The 20,355-nt window shown below is 45.7% G+C and overlaps 7 protein-coding genes across 32 annotated transcripts in view; 3 read left to right on the top strand and 4 right to left on the bottom strand.

Moving 5' to 3' along the window:
• The window catches only part of LOC108630185 (uncharacterized), a 77,833-nt gene extending 71,585 nt beyond the window's left edge, over positions 1 to 6,248 (bottom strand). For 6 of the 19 annotated variants that reach the window (XM_026817835.1, XM_026817843.1, XM_026817839.1 and 3 more), the window contains exons 1-2: positions 742 to 897; positions 109 to 315 (exon numbers count right to left, since the gene is read on the bottom strand). The gene's annotated coding sequence lies outside the window, so the exon portion shown is untranslated. Of the gene's footprint in view, positions 1 to 108; positions 316 to 741; positions 917 to 6,162 lie in introns of those variants that run through there. The other 13 variants (XM_026817849.1, XM_018033292.2, XM_026817850.1 and 10 more) reach the window with 9 other exon arrangements.
• Atg9 (autophagy-related protein 9) lies at positions 1,266 to 6,033 on the top strand. Of its 4 annotated transcripts, XM_018033297.2 has the most exons (8): positions 1,266 to 1,474; positions 2,086 to 2,194; positions 2,396 to 2,715; positions 2,793 to 3,262; positions 3,322 to 3,506; positions 3,574 to 4,524; positions 4,626 to 4,973; positions 5,048 to 6,033. In XM_018033297.2, the coding sequence occupies exons 2-8, from the start codon at positions 2,141 to 2,143 to the stop codon at positions 5,228 to 5,230; spliced, it is 2,511 nt and encodes an 836-aa protein (XP_017888786.1). In that variant the 5' UTR covers positions 1,266 to 1,474; positions 2,086 to 2,140; the 3' UTR covers positions 5,231 to 6,033. The 4 variants fall into 4 exon arrangements, with proteins under 4 accessions (XP_017888786.1, XP_017888787.1, XP_026673657.1 ...); XM_018033298.2 differs by lacking the exon at positions 2,086 to 2,194; XM_026817856.1 differs by lacking the exon at positions 2,086 to 2,194 and having other exon boundaries at positions 2,368 to 2,715.
• Positions 6,151 to 7,458, top strand: LOC108630192 (zinc finger and BTB domain-containing protein 41). Its single transcript, XM_018033308.2, has 3 exons — positions 6,151 to 6,306; positions 7,065 to 7,193; positions 7,247 to 7,458. The coding sequence occupies exons 1-3, from the start codon at positions 6,151 to 6,153 to the stop codon at positions 7,442 to 7,444; spliced, it is 483 nt and encodes a 160-aa protein (XP_017888797.1). The 3' UTR covers positions 7,445 to 7,458.
• Positions 7,424 to 11,267, bottom strand: LOC108630181 (sodium-independent sulfate anion transporter). Of its 3 annotated transcripts, XM_026817858.1 has the most exons (11): positions 11,179 to 11,267; positions 10,341 to 10,639; positions 9,727 to 10,273; positions 9,275 to 9,652; positions 8,854 to 9,219; positions 8,630 to 8,794; positions 8,407 to 8,568; positions 8,163 to 8,303; positions 7,958 to 8,103; positions 7,738 to 7,899; positions 7,424 to 7,676 (listed from the first exon to the last, which is right to left on the bottom strand). In XM_026817858.1, exons 3-11 carry the CDS (start codon positions 9,761 to 9,763, stop codon positions 7,515 to 7,517), a joined length of 1,719 nt encoding a protein of 572 aa, XP_026673659.1. In that variant the 5' UTR covers positions 9,764 to 10,273; positions 10,341 to 10,639; positions 11,179 to 11,267; the 3' UTR covers positions 7,424 to 7,514. The 3 variants fall into 3 exon arrangements, with proteins under 3 accessions (XP_026673659.1, XP_026673658.1, XP_026673660.1); XM_026817857.1 differs by having other exon boundaries at positions 10,341 to 11,185; XM_026817859.1 differs by lacking the exon at positions 9,727 to 10,273 and having other exon boundaries at positions 10,341 to 11,185.
• Positions 11,268 to 11,416: 149 nt separating this feature from the next.
• LOC108630182 (D-3-phosphoglycerate dehydrogenase) lies at positions 11,417 to 14,111 on the top strand. Of its 3 annotated transcripts, none has more exons than XM_026817862.1 (7): positions 11,417 to 11,507; positions 11,820 to 11,960; positions 12,278 to 12,429; positions 12,503 to 12,855; positions 12,917 to 13,135; positions 13,198 to 13,635; positions 13,695 to 14,111. In XM_026817862.1, exons 2-7 carry the CDS (start codon positions 11,826 to 11,828, stop codon positions 13,931 to 13,933), a joined length of 1,536 nt encoding a protein of 511 aa, XP_026673663.1. In that variant the 5' UTR covers positions 11,417 to 11,507; positions 11,820 to 11,825; the 3' UTR covers positions 13,934 to 14,111. The 3 variants fall into 3 exon arrangements, with proteins under 3 accessions (XP_026673663.1, XP_017888762.1, XP_026673662.1); XM_018033273.2 differs by having other exon boundaries at positions 11,451 to 11,536; XM_026817861.1 differs by lacking the exon at positions 11,417 to 11,507 and adding an exon at positions 11,695 to 11,714 and having other exon boundaries at positions 11,801 to 11,960.
• Positions 14,020 to 15,552, bottom strand: LOC108630183 (cation-dependent mannose-6-phosphate receptor). Its single transcript, XM_018033274.2, has 5 exons — positions 15,212 to 15,552; positions 15,023 to 15,128; positions 14,759 to 14,944; positions 14,482 to 14,691; positions 14,020 to 14,419 (listed from the first exon to the last, which is right to left on the bottom strand). The coding sequence occupies exons 1-5, from the start codon at positions 15,367 to 15,369 to the stop codon at positions 14,363 to 14,365; spliced, it is 717 nt and encodes a 238-aa protein (XP_017888763.1). The 5' UTR covers positions 15,370 to 15,552; the 3' UTR covers positions 14,020 to 14,362.
• A 1,276-nt stretch (positions 15,553 to 16,828) lies between these two features.
• Positions 16,829 to 20,350, bottom strand: LOC108630172 (sodium/hydrogen exchanger 9B2-like). The gene is made up of 3 exons (XM_026817864.1): positions 17,275 to 20,350; positions 17,036 to 17,211; positions 16,829 to 16,971 (listed from the first exon to the last, which is right to left on the bottom strand). Exons 1-3 carry the CDS (start codon positions 17,862 to 17,864, stop codon positions 16,844 to 16,846), a joined length of 894 nt encoding a protein of 297 aa, XP_026673665.1. The 5' UTR covers positions 17,865 to 20,350; the 3' UTR covers positions 16,829 to 16,843.
• Between the last annotated feature and the right edge of the window lie 5 nt (positions 20,351 to 20,355).

Below are 20,355 nucleotides of genomic sequence, written 5' to 3'. Positions count from 1 at the left end.
TACAATTCCCGTGTATTCATAAAGGTCTTTTAAACGAAGCAAGGCATAACACAAGTACATGTACACAAATAAACAGGCGAGAAAATGATATCGTTTAGTAGCACTCACCGAAATCGGTAGAACTCGCCATCGGATGAGCCGTCGGCAGAAACGATCAAGTCCAATCTGCGTTGCAATCGTAGCACCAACGAGATGACCAAGGAGAAGTTCGTCTACGACATCAGTCCACTGCTTCAGGAATCCAGGAAGGTACGTCCTGCTCCCATCGGTTCCCTCGTCGACGCAGCATCATCGTCCATGTCCATTGTTTCAAACCTGCACGTATGTACTCACGATTAAACATCGTTCACTGCCGAAATTCAATTTCCGTTGATACGTGCACTGTTCGAACGCGATACGAGAACTTCGAAACGAAGGTGACGCTACCGACACGATGTTACTTTAGAACGCGGGAAAATGGCTCAAAAGACGAATCGCTCGTCACGAAATTATAGCGAACATCGTTAGGCTAAATAGTCGCAAAAGGACTGGCCTTGAACGATTCCTACAATAGTCTTATCCTTTGCTCGATATCGAGGTGAACTAGCACCGAAAATCATTTCGTCCAAGACGAAATTTGGCTAGGCCACGGTCAGACCTGTTGCCCTTCGATACGAAATTATTCTGCGATTTCGATATGAATTTACTCCCCCATAACCGAACATCGTTCCCCAAGGTGCAAATAAACGAATACGTATTTACCTTAGCATGATGCGTACACTGTGCGAACGTAAAACTGGAAAATTCACGGACTAATTCAAAGGCAACGACGCAGTACGGCAGCCATCTTGGCACTACACCGGTGCTGCGCGCGCAACGGAGTCACATGACTGCATGCCTCTAGCGTGCCAAATTGAATACGGAATTATTCATAATTCTAAATTATTTTATAGTATATGAATATTGTCTCCGATTTTCAGTAAGAACAGGAAAAATATGTATCTCGAACACGAAAATTAACGAAAACTATATATGTACAGTAAATAAACTTAATTGTTGACGCACGATCGATCTTTCTACTCATCTACGTATAAAGATAAAACGATAAGCCTATTCGACTTTGATATTGATTGCATTGTTTATTCTGTATCCATGTTACACTGATAAGCATGCAATCGTGAAAACAGTCAATAGTTAATCGAGAGAACGTTTTTATCAACTGAGAGAGGAAAGGTGAATAACGTGATTCGTAGAACCAGCGTGTGGTTCGCAACGAGCAGATCGAGGTGGACTACAAATAGAACCTAAACTGTAGTAAAGATGGTGAAACACGGAGGATTGGTCGGGTGGTTTTAACGACTCGATGTCTAAATTTTAGTCAAATACTCGTTGGCGTTGAGCTCAACATGTGAATAAGGTATTGACGAGTTCGCGGCCGAGAGGAACAAGCACGTGTCGACTTGGAAAGTGGGACGAAAGTCGCCTTGAAACGAAGGTACGGCCACAGGGGATATTCTTTGTTTATGGAGATCAGCTGTGTTACCAAACATTCCTATCGCTTTCGCTGATGCGACCACGACGCTTCTATTTTTGTCGAATAAAGGTCAGCTCGAAATCGCGAGGAAAATCGACGATGCGAATCGTTCCTATCTATGCAAATCGTCTATGAATCCGGTTCTAAAATGCACACGTAATACTCGCGTAAAAAGACTTGCACCGTTGGGGAGAGATGTAAATTTTCTGTAGTTGAATTTCCGTTCGTTGCACACACGAACTCGTCGTTGTGACAGACGACATCTTCGTTTTTCAACGTTTTAATGAACTTTGCACGATATTAATTCATTTCCGACCGATACAAAGAGCGCATACACAGATGATTCATTCGCGAGGACAGTGAAATACCTGAGAAACGCGATGCAATCTTTAGATAAGACAAGGTCGGTAGACAAAGAGTCGCGGGGAAAATCGAACACGTGGTCAAAGAATTAGGAAACATAGTTGTTGAATGTACGATAATATGTAACGGATAGATTACTGACATAGGTAGATGCAAGTCAGCGTCCAATACAGTTAACAAGTACATTTGGTGGGTGGCTTACATTTTAGATGCTTGCGGAGCAACCATCGACCGGTAGTTAATTATACTTAATGACATGTGAGAATGAAACGAGAAACTGTCATTACCTGTGTAGAGCCAAACCGACGAGCGAAAACGGTAAGGCTCCGTTCTTTGGGATTCTCTAGTCGAAACCCGAGTGCATGTCGTTTTTATCATTTTTCACCGATCACGTTTTCACGTTTTTTCCCCTTGTTTTTTTGTCAACCGATCGGGAAACATTATTTTCTGCGGATCTCTTCCTATCGATTATTTCTATTTATTTAATGTAGCAAGCACATAAGCAGAGCGTGTTTCTAGATGACAACGGTATTGGACGGCAGCTACCAACGAATGGAACCATACGAAGGCGAGGAAGAAGACGGGGAGGATGACGACGAACACGAAGAAACACCGCAGGAAAGCGGAGTTATGATTCACGTGGTACCCGAGGGGAACAAGGCTCGATGGAACCACGTGGAGGATCTAGATTCGTTTTTTACAAGAATGTATCATTATCATCAAAAACACGGTTTCGCTTGTATGATACTGCAGGAAGCGTTCGAACTAGGACAATTCATTTTCGTAGTCACCTTCTCGACTTTCCTTTTCCACTGCGTCGATTACTCCGTGTTGTTCAAGTAAGCTTCGACTTTCGACGAGAAAACTTTTTGCTAAGCACGTGCGGATAATTAAGAATTTCAATTGTTAATTTCAGGAACAACACGACGAACAATAGCCCCTCGCACAAAACGTCGATAAGCGACGTGATTTTATCAACGAGCGAATGCTTAGCGTCCATGGGTCTGATCACTTGGATCTGTATTTTAGTAGCGGCGATCTTTTGGATTTTACGATTGGTAAAAGTTTTGTATCACTGCACGCAGTTCTGGGACATAAAATTGTTCTTCAACACGGCGTTGAAGATCGAGGACTGCGATCTGGACAATCTGACATGGCACGAGGTGCAGAAGCGGGTCAGGGAAGTGCAGAAGGAGCAAGAAATGTGTATACACAAAAGAGAGCTTACGGAGTTAGACATATACCATAGGATATTAAGGTTTAAGAATTACATGGTGGCTATGATAAACAAATCTCTGTTGCCCGTTCGACTCAAAATTCCTATCGTAGGAGAAATCATATTCATGACCAGGGGACTGAAATACAACATGGAACTGCTTCTATTTTGTAAGTTATCGAATCGATGTCGTACAACTGCATCTATTCTAAATTGTTATCACGCGCAGGGGGTCCATGGTCTCCGTTCGAAAACAATTGGCACCTGAAGGAAGATTATAAGAAGCTGAACAAAAGACAGGAGCTGGCTAGGGCGCTGTCCAAGCACATATTATGGGTTGGAATAGCGAACTTTCTCCTCTGTCCACTGATCCTACTATGGCAAATACTTTACTCGTTCTTCAACTACGGCGAAGTGAGTATTCGAATTTTTTGGTAACGGTAGTACGTATACGACTATCTATTTTCTCGTTCTCGAATAGATCATCAAACGAGAGCCGGGATCTCTGGGTACGAGAATGTGGTCTCTGTACGGCCGACTGTACCTCCGCCACTTCAACGAGCTTGACCACGAGTTGAACGCACGTCTAAATCGCGCCTACCATCCGGCCTCCAAGTACATGAACATATTCACGTCCCCGATTATGGCCGTGATCGCGAAGAACGTAGCTTTCGTCGCCGGAAGTATACTAGTAGTTTTATTGATACTGACCGTGTACGACGAGGACGTGATAACGGTGGAACACGTGTTAACGACCATAACGATATTAGGTGCGATGGTGGCGGGCGCGAGGGCATTCATACCGGACGAAAATTTAGTCTGGTGCCCGGAGACTCTGTTGACCGCTGTTCTGGCTCACACGCACTACAGACCGGATAGCTGGCGATGCCACGCTCACACCCAAACCACCAGATCGGAGGTGGCACAACTATTTCAATATCGCGCCGTGCACCTTTTCGAAGACTTAATTTCCCCCCTGCTCACGCCGTACATTCTCTGCTTCCGCATGAGACAGCGAGCCCTCGACATCGTCGACTTCTATCGGAACTTTACGATCGAGGTGACGGGTGTCGGAGACGTTTGCAGTTTCGCGCAAATGGACGTACGGAAGCACGGAAACCCGATGTGGCAAACGATAGATCCGAGCGTCCAAGATCGAACCACGGGATACGACAATCGATACGCGACCGGAGAGCCGGACAAGCTTCAGATACCTGTGTCGGATCAGTACACGCAAGCGGAGGACGGCAAGACCGAGTTGTCACTTGTACATTTTACCCTGACGAATCCCGAATGGAAACCGCCGAGCCACGCAGAGAACTTCGTCACCGCGTTGAGAGAAAGGGTTAAAAAGAACATGCACGAGGGTATGCACGGAGATGCCAACCCCTTTTTAGCGAGCTTGAACAGTCTGTCCAGTTTGGGACCGGGTGTAAGTATTGGAATAATTCGACACTCGCATCGTACAACGATCGGGTATGACATTGGAAGAGATAACTGTGAAGATGTGTTAAACTAGTTTGCTCGTTACAGTACAACGACATAGTGTCGAATATAATTAGAAGCACGATGATGAACCGTTCGACGGGCGCACCGTTCGCGAACCAGCCGGGTACCTCGATGTCAAACCTCGAAGATGAGTTTAACACGAGGTCGGACACCATGCCGGTTCAACGCGGTCTGAGGAGGGCCGAGGGACAAGTGTACAATAAAAAAGGATTGCTGCACGGATTGCAGCAAGATATGTTGAGTCCATCTCTAGGTGCTTCTGCTTTCGTATCGAACCACGAGTTGTCTACCGACCTGTGCGTACCGTTAGAGCTAATTGCTGCCGATATGTCTCTGTCTACATTGTACCTGCACGAACTTCATCACAGACAAGTACGTCATTATTATGGATTTTGCGTAAGAGAAAGAGAAAGACGATAATCAGATATTTTTTTATGATCGTACAGGTTCAGAGAAGGGGCTACCAAGAAATGGTTAGGAGCATTTGGCAACGCAATCCTCCCGTACAAGAGCTCGCGTTGCTACCCGAGGTCAGGCAGGAGAGAGCCCCCCTGCTCTTGCACCAAGATTCCTCTAGAAGGAACAGAGACTCGAAATATGACTTGAACAGTCATTTAAATAGCATCTAAGAATCATTCGTGAAATGACAAAACGTCATTCTTTTTAACAAAATAAAACTATTTTCATTCGCTTTACGATGCGACGTGGTTTACTTTATAGTCAGCGGAATAAGATAGTTAGAACGATTAAGAATCTGTGTTATCAATGTAAATACAGTAACGAAATATTCCTCGATTAGATTCGTTTAGAAGCGAAACGATCTCGAATGCCTACTTCATCCCTCGAGGCCTACGCATCCATCGCTTACGTCTTGTACATAGAACCAACCATCGAAATTTATAAAAGGACTTTCCGCGACTTCCCTACCCCCTTCTTTTAAGTAACTTTTGTTTTAGCTAACTTTTATTATACGCGAAGCTTTGCGTGTACAAATGCGTATGTGTGTGCGTGAGTAAGAACCAGCTCTAGTTTTCAACGCCACAATTTTCTAGTCATGACGATCACACGCCATAGCATAAAAACTTATTTATTTCCTAAGCTAGACTGTCGCACAGTGCAGCTACAACGATTATCGCGCAGGTATAAATACGTTTCGTACGCTGCAGATTATCACGAAATGTCAGAGTGTATAAGTTAAATGAAAAACGACTTGACTCGAGTTGACTCTTTGCGACGCGCATTATACGCAGATTCTCATCGACGTCAAACAGTTACAGTTCCCGTGTAATTTGTAAAGGTCTTTTAAACGAAGCAACGCGTAACAAAAGCAAATAGGAATTACGAAGGAAACTAACGATGATGTTAATTTAAGGGATATTATTTGTAATTTATCACTATGGAGAATAAAGAATTTGCGTAATAAATCATTTTTCGTAAAAATCTACGAGTCTATTTCTAATCCTATCTTGTGTATTAGAAGCAAGCTTGTACGCGAACAAATGAGCTTCGAAATATATGACTAGCGAGAAAATGGTATCGTTTAGAAAGAATGAATGCTCACCGAAATCGTAAAAATTCGCCGTCGGATGCGACGTCCGGAGAGGCGATGAAGTACAATCTGCGATGCAACCGTAACATCAGCGAGAAGATGACTAAGAAGGACTTCGTCTACGACATCCGTCCACCGCTTCAGAGCTCCAGGAAGGTACGTCCTGCTTCCAGCGTTCCCCTCGTCGACACAGCATCATCGTCCGCGTCTACTGTGTTAATGTCAAATTATGTACATGTATTCAATTCATTCAAATGTGTACATGTACACTTTACTTCTACTTTTTATGTATTATACTTACATCGTTCGCTATCGAAATTTTATTTCAATTAACACGGGCACTGTACGAACGTGATCCGAGAACTTCAAAACGAAGGTGACGCTACCGCAGCGACATGGCGTTATATTAAAACGCGGGAAAACGGCTCAAAAAACGAACCGTTCACCCCGAAATTATAACGCACGTCGTTTGGTTAAATACTCAAAAAAGGACTGGATTCTTACAATAGTTTTACCCTTTGCTCGATGTTGGGGTGAACTAGCACCGAAACCGTTCCATTCGAGACGAAGTTTGGCGACGTCACGACTAGAGCCATTGGCTTCCGAAACGAGATTATTCTGCTATTTCGACATGAATTTACCCCCCACAACCGAAAATCGTTCCCAGAGATGCAAATAAACGAATATATACTCATCTTAGCGTGATACTTACACTGTGCGAACGTAAAACTGGAAAATTCACGGACGAATTCAAAGGGATGCACACAGCACGGCAGCCATCTTGTCACTACGCCGGTGACGCGCGCGTACGCGGTCAGGTGACCGCCTGCGTCGTGCACACCGAATTCAAAGCGGAATTATTCGTAATTCTAAATTGTTTTATAGCATATGAGTATTGCTCGTTCGATTTTCAGTTAGAAGAAGGAAAATACCCGATCGTATTGCCGTTGCAGCTTCGAAGGAAGCAGGGCGACTCGAAAATGCCGCAGTATACGGTGATTTCGGAAAAAAGCAGTGGCAACGAAAATAGCGAAGCGACGAATGTAAGTAATCAGAGTCGTTAAATTGGAGAAGAGGAAGTTAACACGAACCGTAGGTTTCACAGCGACCACTTCTGCGGTTCGAGTGTAATTTTTGTCACGAGCAAATCGCCACGCTTTTATCGCTTTCCACGCACATTAAATTTCATCGCCGGAAATACTGCAAGTATTGTTATTGGATATTGCTGGAAAACGAAACGATGGAAGAGCATGTTAAAAACGTTCATAGGACCGATCTAAAAATCGCCGCTTAGCGTCGAACTTTATTATTTAATCGTCGAAATTCACAATGTTCTGTATGTTGCGAACGCGATTGATTAAACGCTATGTGCGGATGTCCGATAAATCGGGTGTATCGTTTATTCCTGCGACGGGGCAAAGTCCTGGTGCCATCGTCTTTAGCACAGTCTCGACGTTGCTCTGACAATTTATACAGATAACGCTTTGTCCGCGAAGTTCCAAATCATTGGACAACAGCTTAAGATTCTGCGAAACGACACAGATGATTCGATTAGATTGCAAAGACTCGTACGATGCGAGTAATCACCTTCGCGACTGTGACGTCGATTCTCTTTAAATTCGCACAGTCGAGTACGACGTCGCGCGAATTCTCTTCCACGAGCTGCATTATCTTTGCTCGAAAATGTTCTGCCGCTGGGAACGCGACAGTTTCCTCGGGTGTAACGCGAATCACGTTTCTATCCTGTATCTGTGTAGCAAATAAAATTAACCGTCGCCGCACGATCGATTTTTCCATCGTCATCTACCTGTTCCATCTCGGTCTTCACGGCCGGCCTTGCCGAGAAATACAGCAGTACCAGCAGATTCAACGCTACTCCGATCACGATTCCATATTCCAATTTGTAAAACACGCAGAACAAGAAGGTGATCGACATCAGGAAGAAGTCGATTTCTAAAAAAAAAAAGGAGGATAGGGAGTCGGTGATCGTGAACGAGACGCGATTTACTTACTCCTCGCACGCCACAGTGTAGCGTATGTCTTAAAATCGAGCATGTAATACATGGCGCATATGATGAGGCCAGCCAGAGTGGCTTTAGGGATAAAACGAAACGTGGAAGTCAGCAAGCTAGCCGCGAGTAATACGATACAACCTGAAAGAAAAAAGATTCGCGATATAGCTTCTCGCTCCTATCTTTGATAAGCGTTTCGCAACGGTTTCTCGTTCTTAATTCACAAGCCTTCCGATCTATTCACCAGTGAACAAGCCTCCGAACGTAGTTTTCACTCCGGACGAGTTATTGACAGCCGTTCGAGTGAAAGAACCAGTGACTGGCATCGACCTAACGAACGAGCCTAACATGTTGCACACACCCAGTGCAAACATTTCCTGCGTGGTGTCCAATGATTTTCCCATTGCTAAAGACATGTGTTCCCGTTAATTTCGAATATTTGTCAGATCTCTCAGCATCGAGCATACCAAACGCTTTGGCAATCGCCATGTGCTCTATCGTGGATATAGCCGGGACGGAGAAGAGCGTAGTTCCCATCGCGTTAGCCGTCTCCAGAAAATCGTAAGTACGATTACCGGCGGTAATCGAGAAGGCTGGTGGTCCAAAGGGTGGCAACCCGCTGCCGATCGTTCCTACAAATCAGTTGTTCCATACATTCGATTCCTCCTACGGATCTCCAGGAGTCTCCTACCGGTTAACTTGAAGGGTTCCTGGTTGTTCACGTAAAATATGTACGCCACGATTATCCCTATGACTACTACCAACGCGTTACGCGCCAGAGTGACGAACCAAAGGACCTGTTGCAACCGCGAGCCGGTTCTACGCCCAGGCAAATTCTTGAGCAACACCAGAACAATTATTGTGACGAGACCCAATACTGTGTCTTGATATCGGACTTGATCGAGATGCGAGAACACGGTGATCAACGCATCCAACAGATCTTCGCTCCTACCGGGGATACCTAGTAGCGACTTGAACTGCGAGGCGGCTATATTGATAGCCGCGGCCGCGGTAAACCCCGTGATCACGGGTAACGAGATGAAATCCAATAGAAATCCTGAAAGGAATCAGAGCGTTCGTCCAATTCTCCTTCCTCTCTCATCTGCACTCACCTAATTGAAGGATCCCGAGAATCGCGATCATGCAGCCCTTGAGGAACGTGAGTAGTATAACGATATCGGCACCGTATTCGAGTACCAACGGTCGAACCATGGTTGCCATGATAGCCGTGGGTCCGATGGTGATGCTCTTGCAAGACCCGAAGATGATGTACACGAACGACGCCATGAAAGCCGCGTACAATCCATACTCGGGACCTAGTTCGGCAACGACACCGTAAGCGATTCCTTGAGGAATTGCCGTGAAGCCAACCGTGAAACCGGCGATCGTGTCTCTAGCTAGCCACGCGAGCTTGTAATCTCGCACCCACGATAAAATAGGCAGCCTCCGTTTTGTGTACGAGTAGCAACAGTCTTTGTCGCATCGAGACACTTAAAAAATATAGATAAATAAAATCTGTTGAGTCTCCCACCAGTCATGCCGCGGCGTCGTTTCGTAAACTCACTTGTCCCATGAAACGAGCTTCTCACTTTATCTAACATACTATCAATCGTTACGGTACAAAACACCAACTCGATTTCCTAATACGTTCAATCTTTACATAAGGCTCTGATACAGTCCATCGGCTTGGCGGACTCTGAACGTTTTTAAATTACAGGGAAAGAAAGGAGAGCCGCGAAACACTGAGCAGTGCTGATACAACAAATCATCGCTGAACCTTCAACGACATTTATCGGAAATTTGATCCCCACTCGTTCGTACGTGCCGATTAATAAGCTCACAAGCTGTTCTAACTAGCATCATGTCCAGCAATTAATTGTACAAGTTAATCTCGTGATACATGATCCGATATCGAGATAAGCGAGAGAAATAAATCCAATAATAAGGTCAACAGCTCAATTTTGGTATTTCCACGGTGTTGGTCATTTACTTTTGGTGAGATAAGTTAAAAACAGATTATGGATCACGTAAAGATCGTCGATCGGTTCGAATCGGCTTAAACAGGCTTTACGCACGTACACAATAATGATTCCAGCATCGACTGTCATTGTCTGCAGATAAGTTAAACACGGTAAGCTCGATACGATCTTTCGTGTGAAAATATGAAAATCTGCTTACCAACACGCATTTTCCTCATTCCGGGAACACGGAGGAAATAAATTCATCGTCGAACCATCCTCAGATAAGCACAGAAGCGTTCGGCGTTTGTTTCATCTGCCACTGTACTCGTTGGCAACCAATCTTTATTTTGCTTCCGCTCTTTCCTTTTCTCCGTTCTATCATGTGAGCATTATCTAAATTTTTTTGTATTCTCGATATCGGAAAGAGGTCCCGAGTTCACAGCCGGGTAACCGGTTAACTCCGGACGATCGACTTCCCTCCGGCAGCTGCACGAGCTTTATCGAACGGCCAATGATCTTTTTTCAAATGCATTAAAAAGTAACAACAAATTAAGCTTCTAGATAAAAACGATTTAGACGCGCGAGTGTTCGAAATGCAGATGTTATCTAACGAATGTTATTGCATGGAAACGTTATTTTCCATGTAGATAAGATACCAGCCTCGCTGGGGGTATAAATTGTACAAATACGATGCATATTGCAATTGTAGGACGAATAGAAAGGAAGTGGAAACTCAACGGGGCGCGAGCAAACAATTGCGTGCGCTTGGTTTATCTGTCGAGTGTAGAAACAAGAGTAAAAATAAACGAGAGTCGGACGACTCGTGATAACGACGTAACAATTATTGTTATTGCTAAATCGGACCCCCAGCAGAAGTTGCATCACGTAACATTAGATGACCCCGGAATGGAAAATATATTTTGCGGTCTGCAACCGATGCGTATCTCGCGCGTGTACAGTGTTTTCATATTTCACTTCGTTTTTAACATGATCAGCAAATTATTGTTGTTGTTGATGCAACGTAGACGAATCAATCTTAGAAATAATTAATTTACGTGATAAGCTGAACGCGACGGAAGTTTTACACGAATCGCGACGATCTCGCTGCCTTTTGACTAAATTGGAAGAAAAAAAAATCGATAGGCAGATCGTCGTGAATGCGATTCTCAGGATTCAGACACTGTTGTTCCATCCAGAACGACAGGGCAATTCGGTAAATATTAACGAGCGACGCGACACGACGGTAGACGCGGTCGTTTCGTTCGATTCAGTAGCGATCTTCGAGTGGGGACACCGCTATAAGAAGATACATAAATCACCGGCGAGGAAACAGTTTACCAGTTGGAGCAGCCACTACTCAGTTCGCTCGATCCAATAGATTCCGGTACGATCACTTCTCAAGCACATATCGAGGTACGTGTACCCACGTTCCCAAAAATCGACGATAACGAGAAATATTCCACCTTCTTGTAAACTTTCTACTTCCATACTTCCATACTTCCACGCTTATGTAACGAATAATTGTTTACTAGCTCCCAGGCCACCTCTCGCATTTCCCACTTCGTTCTCGATCTCATTTACATTCGATGAGGTAATCTGCATCATCTGTTCAATTTACAATATTCCGACGAAAAGCGAAACGCTCATAGTTATTAGAATTCTGTTTGATGTAAACAGTGAACGGTTTCTGTTCAAGGATATAATGTCTACCAGGCTCGGAAGCGTTTTCATCAGCGATCCCGTGGACGCGTGCTGCGCCGAGCTGCTGACTCGCCACGGCGTTCCCGTGACGACCAAATACAAGTTATCGAAAGAGGAATTGATAAAAGAACTGCAGGTACGCGTAATCCGAGCGACAGCTGTCGTTATCTATTTCAAATATGGGTCACTGGAAGCAAATCGACGCCGATCAGACTGCAACTTTCCCTCTCTCGCGCCTTTGATCTCCCTTAATTATCGGTTGCATTCGAGAACCGGCTCGATCCAGTTCCAGACGAACGCGATTACCGGTTAGTAGTCTCGGGTCGTTGTACTTATCTTATTGTTAGCCGGTTTCTCCCTTCCGCGGTCTGGCCCCACGCGCTGTCCCGTCCCGTGCGAGCCGAGCCGAGCCGAGAACAGCCGTTTCAATTGACGCTTACTTACTTCTAATAGAATCACGATGGATTGATCGTTCGATCGGAGACGAAAGTGACCAGCGATGTGTTCGCCCGTTGCCCGAATCTTCGCGTGGTCGGTCGCGCTGGAACCGGAGTGGATAACATCGACCTCGAGGCTGCCACGAAGAAAGGAGTTATCGTGTTAAAGTGCGTATCGCTACCTCTCGTCCATTGTTCGACCGGGGTTCAATGAAGTGATCGATAATTACACTTATTTCAGTACTCCCGGTGGGAACAGCATCAGCGCTTGCGAGTTAACGTGCGCGTTGATATCTAGCTTGGCACGGAACGTGGCCCAGGCAGCCCAGTCGTTGAAGGAAGGACGATGGGACAGGAAACTGTACTCCGGTTACGAGTTATACGGGAAGACGCTCGCGGTTCTCGGCATGGGACGGATCGGCCGCGAAGTCACGCGCAGGATGCAGTCGTTCGGGATGCTTGTGGTCGGGTTCGATCCTCTGCTCACGCAAGAGGCCGCTAACCAGTTGGGTATCGAGAAGCTCTCGTTGGAAGAGATCTGGCCGCGAGCCGATTACATCACCGTGCACACGCCTCTCATTCGTCAAACAAAAAGTACGTACGATTTACTTTGAGATCACGTTCAAATAACGTTTCATTGATCGCTCGCTCGCAGATCTGATAAACGCGACGACGCTGGCGAAGTGCAAGAAAGGGGTACGCATCGTGAACGTGGCCCGCGGTGGCATAGTTGACGAGGAGGCGCTATTAAACGCGTTGAAGTCCGGCCAATGCGGCGGAGCCGCTTTGGACGTGTTCGTCGAGGAACCACCGAAGAATCCTATTACCCTCGAGTTGATAGCACATCCTAAAGTCGTCGCTACTCCTCATCTGGGTGAGCTGACTGCATTTTCTAAATTGGCATTGCAAATGTTTTATTTCGCATGACTTCGACAGGAGCAAGCACCGAGGAAGCTCAACAACGAGTCGCCGAAGAGATAGCTCAACAGTTCTTAGTACTAGCAGGAAAATCGACGGAATATGCAATCACTGGAATAGTGAACGCTCCGGTGTTGACTGCTGCATTGTCAGACGAGAACGCGCCGTGGATCGAACTTTCGAAAAAGCTGGGCATGCTGGCTGCCCGATTGTTAAAGGGGAAACTGAACGTCGCGGTGCAGAGCCAGACGGTTGGCGATAAAGCAATGAAGGACAGGGAATTCGTTCACACCGCTGTCCTCGTTGGTATTCTGTCGGGGCAAACGAAGAACGGCTTGAATCTAATCAACGCGCCTACTCTCGCCCGAAATAGTGGCATCGACGTAAAGGGAAGCCATCAGGATTCAACCGGTGAACAAACTATCGTTGTTCAAGCAGGAGGACATAAAATCAAAGGTAAATATCAAGAATCAGAATCTGAAATAATAGAGACTTCATCGGACTCATCATTTTAGGAACTGTGCTTAATAATCAGCCACTGCTGCTCTCGATCGACGACGCGGCTTTTACTAATGGGATCGTGTTGGGGAATCATATCTCCTTGTATCGAACGACGAACGCACAGGATTTGGCGCAAATCGTGAACGCTATGAAAGGCGTGAACGTTCGCGATTTGCACGCGAACGCTGGCTGGACGATCGTTCAAACCGATCGGGAAGTCTTAGCGCGCGTCGATGGTATCGAGACGTTCTAAGCTCGATGATGTCCTGCTTGGAAACAAGACTCAGTATTCCACGATTCTTGAGACGAATCTCGATTTTTTATTTATTATTCGAAAAGGAGGTGGGAACTTATGAATCTTTATTAATCTCCTATACGTACACATGTATTCAAAAAATCATTTATACAAAATATATATGTATGTATATGTATAGGTATTTATATTTTTGTATTGTTAGTAGTCATTAATAAAATAGAGAATCACAAAGTCGCACTCGTTTCATTTATAAACTTCCAGCAACGAGTTTCAATATGATAAACATACACATACACACGTACACATATTCGTCCACGTTATAAACAATGAGATATGTTCAAGAAAAATTGCATTCACTGTTATCGATGGACGATCATTGGTTAATTAGCCAGATCTTATAGAACGATCTGAGATCCTAAGAATCTTTTATATTCTTTCGTAACTATCGATACGGCAACAATTAAACGTAAAGACGATTCCTTCCTGAGAAAAATAATTAAATTGTTTACTGTAACTTACTTGCTTATGTTCCCTTGCAAACTTACTGTGATGAGCGACGGAAGATCCATCCAGAACTTGTGATTGGGAATCATCTCCCAACCTGTTGCTCCTCTTAAAAATTTCAACGCCATTGCTCCACCGACAAAGTATATCCCAGAAAATACGAAGAAATAAATGAGCAACAAGGAACCGGTAGATAAGCCCTTATTTTCCAACAATACTTTACAAGCATAAGGAGATCTCAGTGTCAAACTCTGAAAAAGAATGCATTTTAGGTATTACAAAATGCAAGCACCCTTCTCTGATATATTTAATACTTACGTATTGATTATCTAGCTCTCCTAATGGCAATAACTCTGTGCCACAAGAAGAACAACATTTTAAATTTATTAGAGTCGTAAAATTGTTGTGATTGAGCTTGAGCAGTGCTATAGAATTATCTGCTACGATGGTCGTTTCCTCTACCTTGCCCAAAACCAAGCTAGCATTACCATTTACAACACATAACTGGAACAGAAGCACAGTACCGAATTTAAACGACTGTCGAGATAGAAAAGATCTTTTGAGAGAAAATCGAAATCTTACAGAAACACCACTGCCTTTGTAACAATCGCTCGACTGATTCAACAGTTTCTGATTTGTACAAGGATGAAAGTAATAGGTACTGTTGTTACGTTTTCCTGCGAGAGTGCTGGAAACAAATGTTTTCCTTGCTTTGAAGAATAATGCGTAGAATGCGGATCGAGGCAAGGTTAAAATATTTGGCCTGCGAACCTCGTGTTACTGTTGGCAAGCGGTGACAAGTCGTATCCTTCTCCATCGGCGAACACACACGAGCAAGCCGTTAATTTTCTACATTCCGAATATGTTTGCTTACAAAAACACATTAAAAATAGTCCACAAACGAGCACGATCTTATCTCTCGCAACCATTTTCGACGATTCTAACGAGACGAACAATTACTCTACAAAGTAAGACGATGCTAGTGTAAAAGCAGGGGCAAGGATCGAACGGAGGAAATTAATTACGAAACTTGACAAGGATGGGAATCGTTTAGGGTAGGTGTAATGTAAATATACGTTTTAACATAATCACAGGGTTGCATTTTGTATCCTACGTGAAGTACATCTCGCTCGCGACATAGATGTCGATAGTCGATGCTAGCGCGACGCTACCTTCAGTTCGTTCGGAATAAGTGATGTCGCGCTTCAATTCTTAAATCATTTTTTATCGTGAAAGTTATTATTTAATAGATCGTTAAGTAACATACTCAAGTATACGAGCTGAACGCTTACTAAATCGCGGGACAACGTATTAGTTAAATTCGATGCGAGGAATCAGTTTGTGAGAGTATTTTAACGACAATTAAGAAGCGCTTAATGGTTTCTTGGCGGTCGGGTTCGGCGTGGGCATCAAGGAAAGCATTCGCAGATAGCTCAACTCTCGTTCTCTTCGTTGTTGTTCGTCAGGGGTCTGTTCGAGAAGCAGCGGGCCAGAAATCATGATCAAAGTCGCTCCGATGGGTGCCAGCAGCAAGATGGTAACAACCGATATTTTCACGATATCAATTGCTATCTCCAGTTCCTTGTCGCTCTGTCCGGTCCGTCGCAACCTTTCATAAGCCATCGGTCCCAAAGCTGCCTTCAATCGGATCAGATTGAAGGTAAGCGAGACGCATTATTTCTCTTATCGTTTAAGTATCGCGATGTGCACATAGTTATTTCTATCGTGCACATTCCGATATTCTATGTATAAATGCATGATCATCGAGCGTGTGTTAAGACGTAAATCGTAGATCGAAGGCGTACTTGTAGAGTGCCCTTCGGTAACCAACACACTATCACGAATAGTCGTTCCTTTAACGTGAGTGAAGTTCGCACGGTTGTCAAATATGCCGCCAAGCTTCGTACCTGTGAAACTCATGATTATCTGCCGTCGCTTCGATTCGATGAAAGAGTTGCCTCGTACGAAATCCGCGGAACAATTACTTTACCATTAATCCGAGCAAGATGCACGTCGAGTGACTCCCAAATCTAGACCAAGCCAAATCGTCGAGGTCGATATCAGCACCGATGACTCCGACCAAGATCGGTTGGACCAGTCGCCAAAGGTTATACGACACCCGTCGGAAAGGTGCCGCCTAAACGAAGAAACGCGTTTTTCTCCCGACGGCACGAGGCGAGGTTACTCACGTCGAAAGAGTCCGACAAAATCCTCCAGCCGATCATCGAGACGAACGAGACGAGTAAGCTCGCGAGGAAACCAGCACCGGAGACTATGTACTTGGCCGTTCCCGTCGTGCACATCAAAGAGCCGAGTACAAGGCAGATCATGCGGTACCAGATTACGTATTTCTAATACGATTTGAACGGATCGAAGGAAGATGGGATAAAGAGGACGTCGGAACTAACTCACATAGCTTCGATGAGGGAAGAAGATGAAGCAAATGCCCAAGACGGTTCCCGTTACGATGCCCAATATCGAATCTCGAAGACCGATAAGGACGTAGGACCAGTGCGGCAGCGTGCTCTCCCCTGCGAAATGATATTCCGACATCGGTATAGGTAAGTTCGCAACTCTAGTTACGCTCTCATATACCGTTGGCGAAGGCGATTGAATAGCAGATGACGAAGACGGAGACGATGTGTACGTCGTCGATGCATGCAGCGGTGCACAGGATAGACGCTAGTCCTCTGTCTTCCCCGTAGCCTCGTTCAGCCAGAGCTAGGACACAGTTGACGGTCACCACTGGCGACATGCACCCGAGTATTGCTCTTAGAGAAACGAAGAGGCGTAAGCGACGGCGAGGAAGAGACGGACAGCTGCTGGTCACTCACCCAGTCATGAACGACAAATCCCAATTGTAGTTTAATATGTATTTACAGCACAGAGAGACAACCAGCATTTCCACCGTACAAGGCACCAGGGCGAGGGCCAGTATGAAGTACCGATGAGTTTTCAAGCTCGTGGTCGACAACTGAAGTCCGGCGCGTATCATGATGAACGTTAGGCAGAACGTTCGAATCTTGGACGTGGTCGCAACGCCGAGGTCCTCTTGGATGTTGTACAGACCGGAGTTGCGGACGATCAGCCCGGCGATCAGCATCCCGAACACAGGTGGGATATTTACGTAAGGTATCATAGACAAAGTTGTCCCGAGACAATGCGAGAACAACGCTAGAACGTAGAGACCGAAACCGTCGTTGGTCGGTAGCATCGTGTCCCCTAGTAAGAAGTATAAAACTGTCCATCCCATTACTACGAGTCCCACGTTCGTCGCGAATTCGAACAGATCTGCCCACGTGAAACGTTGCCCCAAATACTTTATAATCGGCTCGGATACGGAACGGTTTCGTAGCCATTCGGGGCATATGGTTATTCGATGACAGAACGTGTACTCTTCCTCGCCGTCGGGTAACGCATTCATTATGACGAGCCTCTTCGTATCCTCGTCCCCTCTCGCTCACCGTCCCGTTAGACGAGCTTACTTCGACGTCTATCGATTGGATCGATCCGATTATACTTGGAACAAGCGTTTTCTACGCCGAGGTTAAGACTTCGAGTCTCTCTTCGGTTGTTTACGAGACAGTTCTGTACGCGCTAGCCTTCAGGAGAGACGGGGTTTGTTCGCGTTGATCGCGTCAATGCGGTTTTAATTATCGCCGGGATAATTTGTAACACGCAAGTAATTTGAACGCGTGTCGTCACCGGGTCTTTGACCCTTGCCATCGCGAGAACCACTTAAATCGGCCGGTATTGGATTTGTGTCTGGCTGGGAAAATAGCACTCTTGGAAAATGAATATCTATTTTGGTTGTTGAAACGACGCAGTCGTTCGTATTCTGATAGGTAGTCGAACGTCGAGTGGATTTCAGGTTATTGAACCTGTTCATTGATCCTTTTCCGACCGCGTGTACCGCGAGTTTCCACCTACACGTGCACGCGCACCACCGACACCTTTTTAACCTCCTGATACGCGATTTCGCCCTTCCTGATTCCATAGTTCCATCCCTGCTTCCGGATTCTCATTTACCGCAGCCGTGCACGAAAATCGAACCGGATCGACCGGGTAGCAACGACGAACAGCTTTCCCGTCTCTCGAATAACGAGACGCGGAAAAGTAAAGGAAACAGAGAGGGAATCCGCGTACTATACTAGTTATTTCTGGCCAATTTGCATACATCTGGCAACTAGTAGTTGACGACAAACTGTCGCAATGCGCAGAGTCGCGACGGTTCATTTCACCGTGTATTCGCGCCGCGAGACGAGCATCAAATAATGACAGAGCGCAAACGTCCACCGGTTAAACCATTTTACGCATCCGACCACCTGACCTTCGTTAATTATCCATCGATCCTCGTCGCTGTTGGACGAGCTCGGAGGAAAAGAGATCCGAACCGTAAAAGACGAGGGAGAAGATGGAAAATATGTAGATAGTGGTACGTCGTCGTTTCGTATGGTATGGTAGTCTGGCTGGTGGTATCGCGTCTCTTGGTCCATTTGCTCGTCCATCCCCGACGCGCCGCGACTGTTTGTCTGTTCGTCTCCATCCCTCGCCTCCCTTTGTCTGTCCGTTAACGAAAGATTCTCTTTGTGCGTTTCAACTAGTTACCGGTACCAACGTGCTTCGACGAACATTGTTTCCCATTTTCCTAACGACGACGTACATACCTTCCCGTCCCTTCCCTCCTACCAGTCTGCGAAGATCCGATCTCTTCGCTCTGAAACGCAACCCTATTCGCCTCCCTTCGAACAATGCCACCCACCGTACCGTGTCACGACCGTAAAACCAATCGAACGTTTTACAGCGTACTCTCGTGCCTGCCAGGGGATAAATTGCGTAGTCGATAGTTTTACACTGGCAAACTCGTTTAGAGTATTAGTTAGAATTTGAATCTCGGAGGAAGGGAGGTTTGGAAACCAAAGAAAGGGAGGGCAAGTTATAAGGCAGAGAACGCGAGAGGCTTTTCTCCTTTTGATGCGCCTACTTAGCGCTAGCGGGGCCCCGTGTTTCCCGTCGCACGCGTGGTGCGAGTACCCTCGAAACTGGCCGTAACGACCGGTAACCCCATCCTAAACGAAGCCTTAAAGGGGTAAGGGCAGGGTAACCGTGTAACAAGAGGCTGTGCAAAGGGGTTGAAGAGTCGCGAAACCATGGAGGGGAACCGGCACCCGGCGACGACGTCTACGAGTACGGTGCGCGCGACGTGCCTCTATTCTAACTCGAGAGTTTTCTTGCACTCGTCATATCCGTCCGCCCCCCTTTCGTTCTCCTTCTTCTTCTTTACGTTTCCGCTTAAAACTGTTTTCCGCTCCGGTCTCGTACCCTCCTTATCGCCGTTCGTCTCTTCAATGCCGAGCTAGATCGAATCGCTTTCATCTTCTTCATTGCCTCTATCTCTGACGAGAGTAGCGGTACACACAATTTCGTTGGAGAGCGACGAAACGCGATATCTCCACGCACCCCTCGCACGGGGCGCAATTTTGTTGACGTATCTAAATTAGAGTCACGTATGAGTCCTCGAAGAAATGGAGAAGGGAGGACGAAAGGAGAGACAGGGAGAGACACGCAGGGACAGGGTGAAACCCTGGAACCAGACCAGACATCGCGATCCGAATTGCATTACACGTGCTCCTAACGAGCGTCTTCGGGTTATCAAGGAGACCTCCCAAATCTCCAAAGAAAATTCTCCTACGTGACAAACGTATTTAACGGTATCTCGATAAGAACGAACGCAACGCTCGGTACAACGTTTCGTAGAACGGTTCGTCGTACAGTAGTTGGTGATCGACGTTACGATCCTTCCCCGTAGCGATCGTTGCGATGTTTCATCTGACGATCGGCACGATGATCAAAATCGGAATATATGAAAATAGAGAACGTATATCGGGAAGGAGAACAAGGAGAATTGAGCGTCA

Source organism: Ceratina calcarata, unplaced genomic scaffold (genome assembly GCF_001652005.2).
Source record: "Ceratina calcarata isolate Rehan_Ccalc_2016 unplaced genomic scaffold, ASM165200v1 scaffold71, whole genome shotgun sequence".
NCBI lineage: Eukaryota > Metazoa > Arthropoda > Insecta > Hymenoptera > Apidae > Ceratina > Ceratina calcarata.
This window is presented reverse-complemented; position numbering and strand designations above follow the sequence as displayed.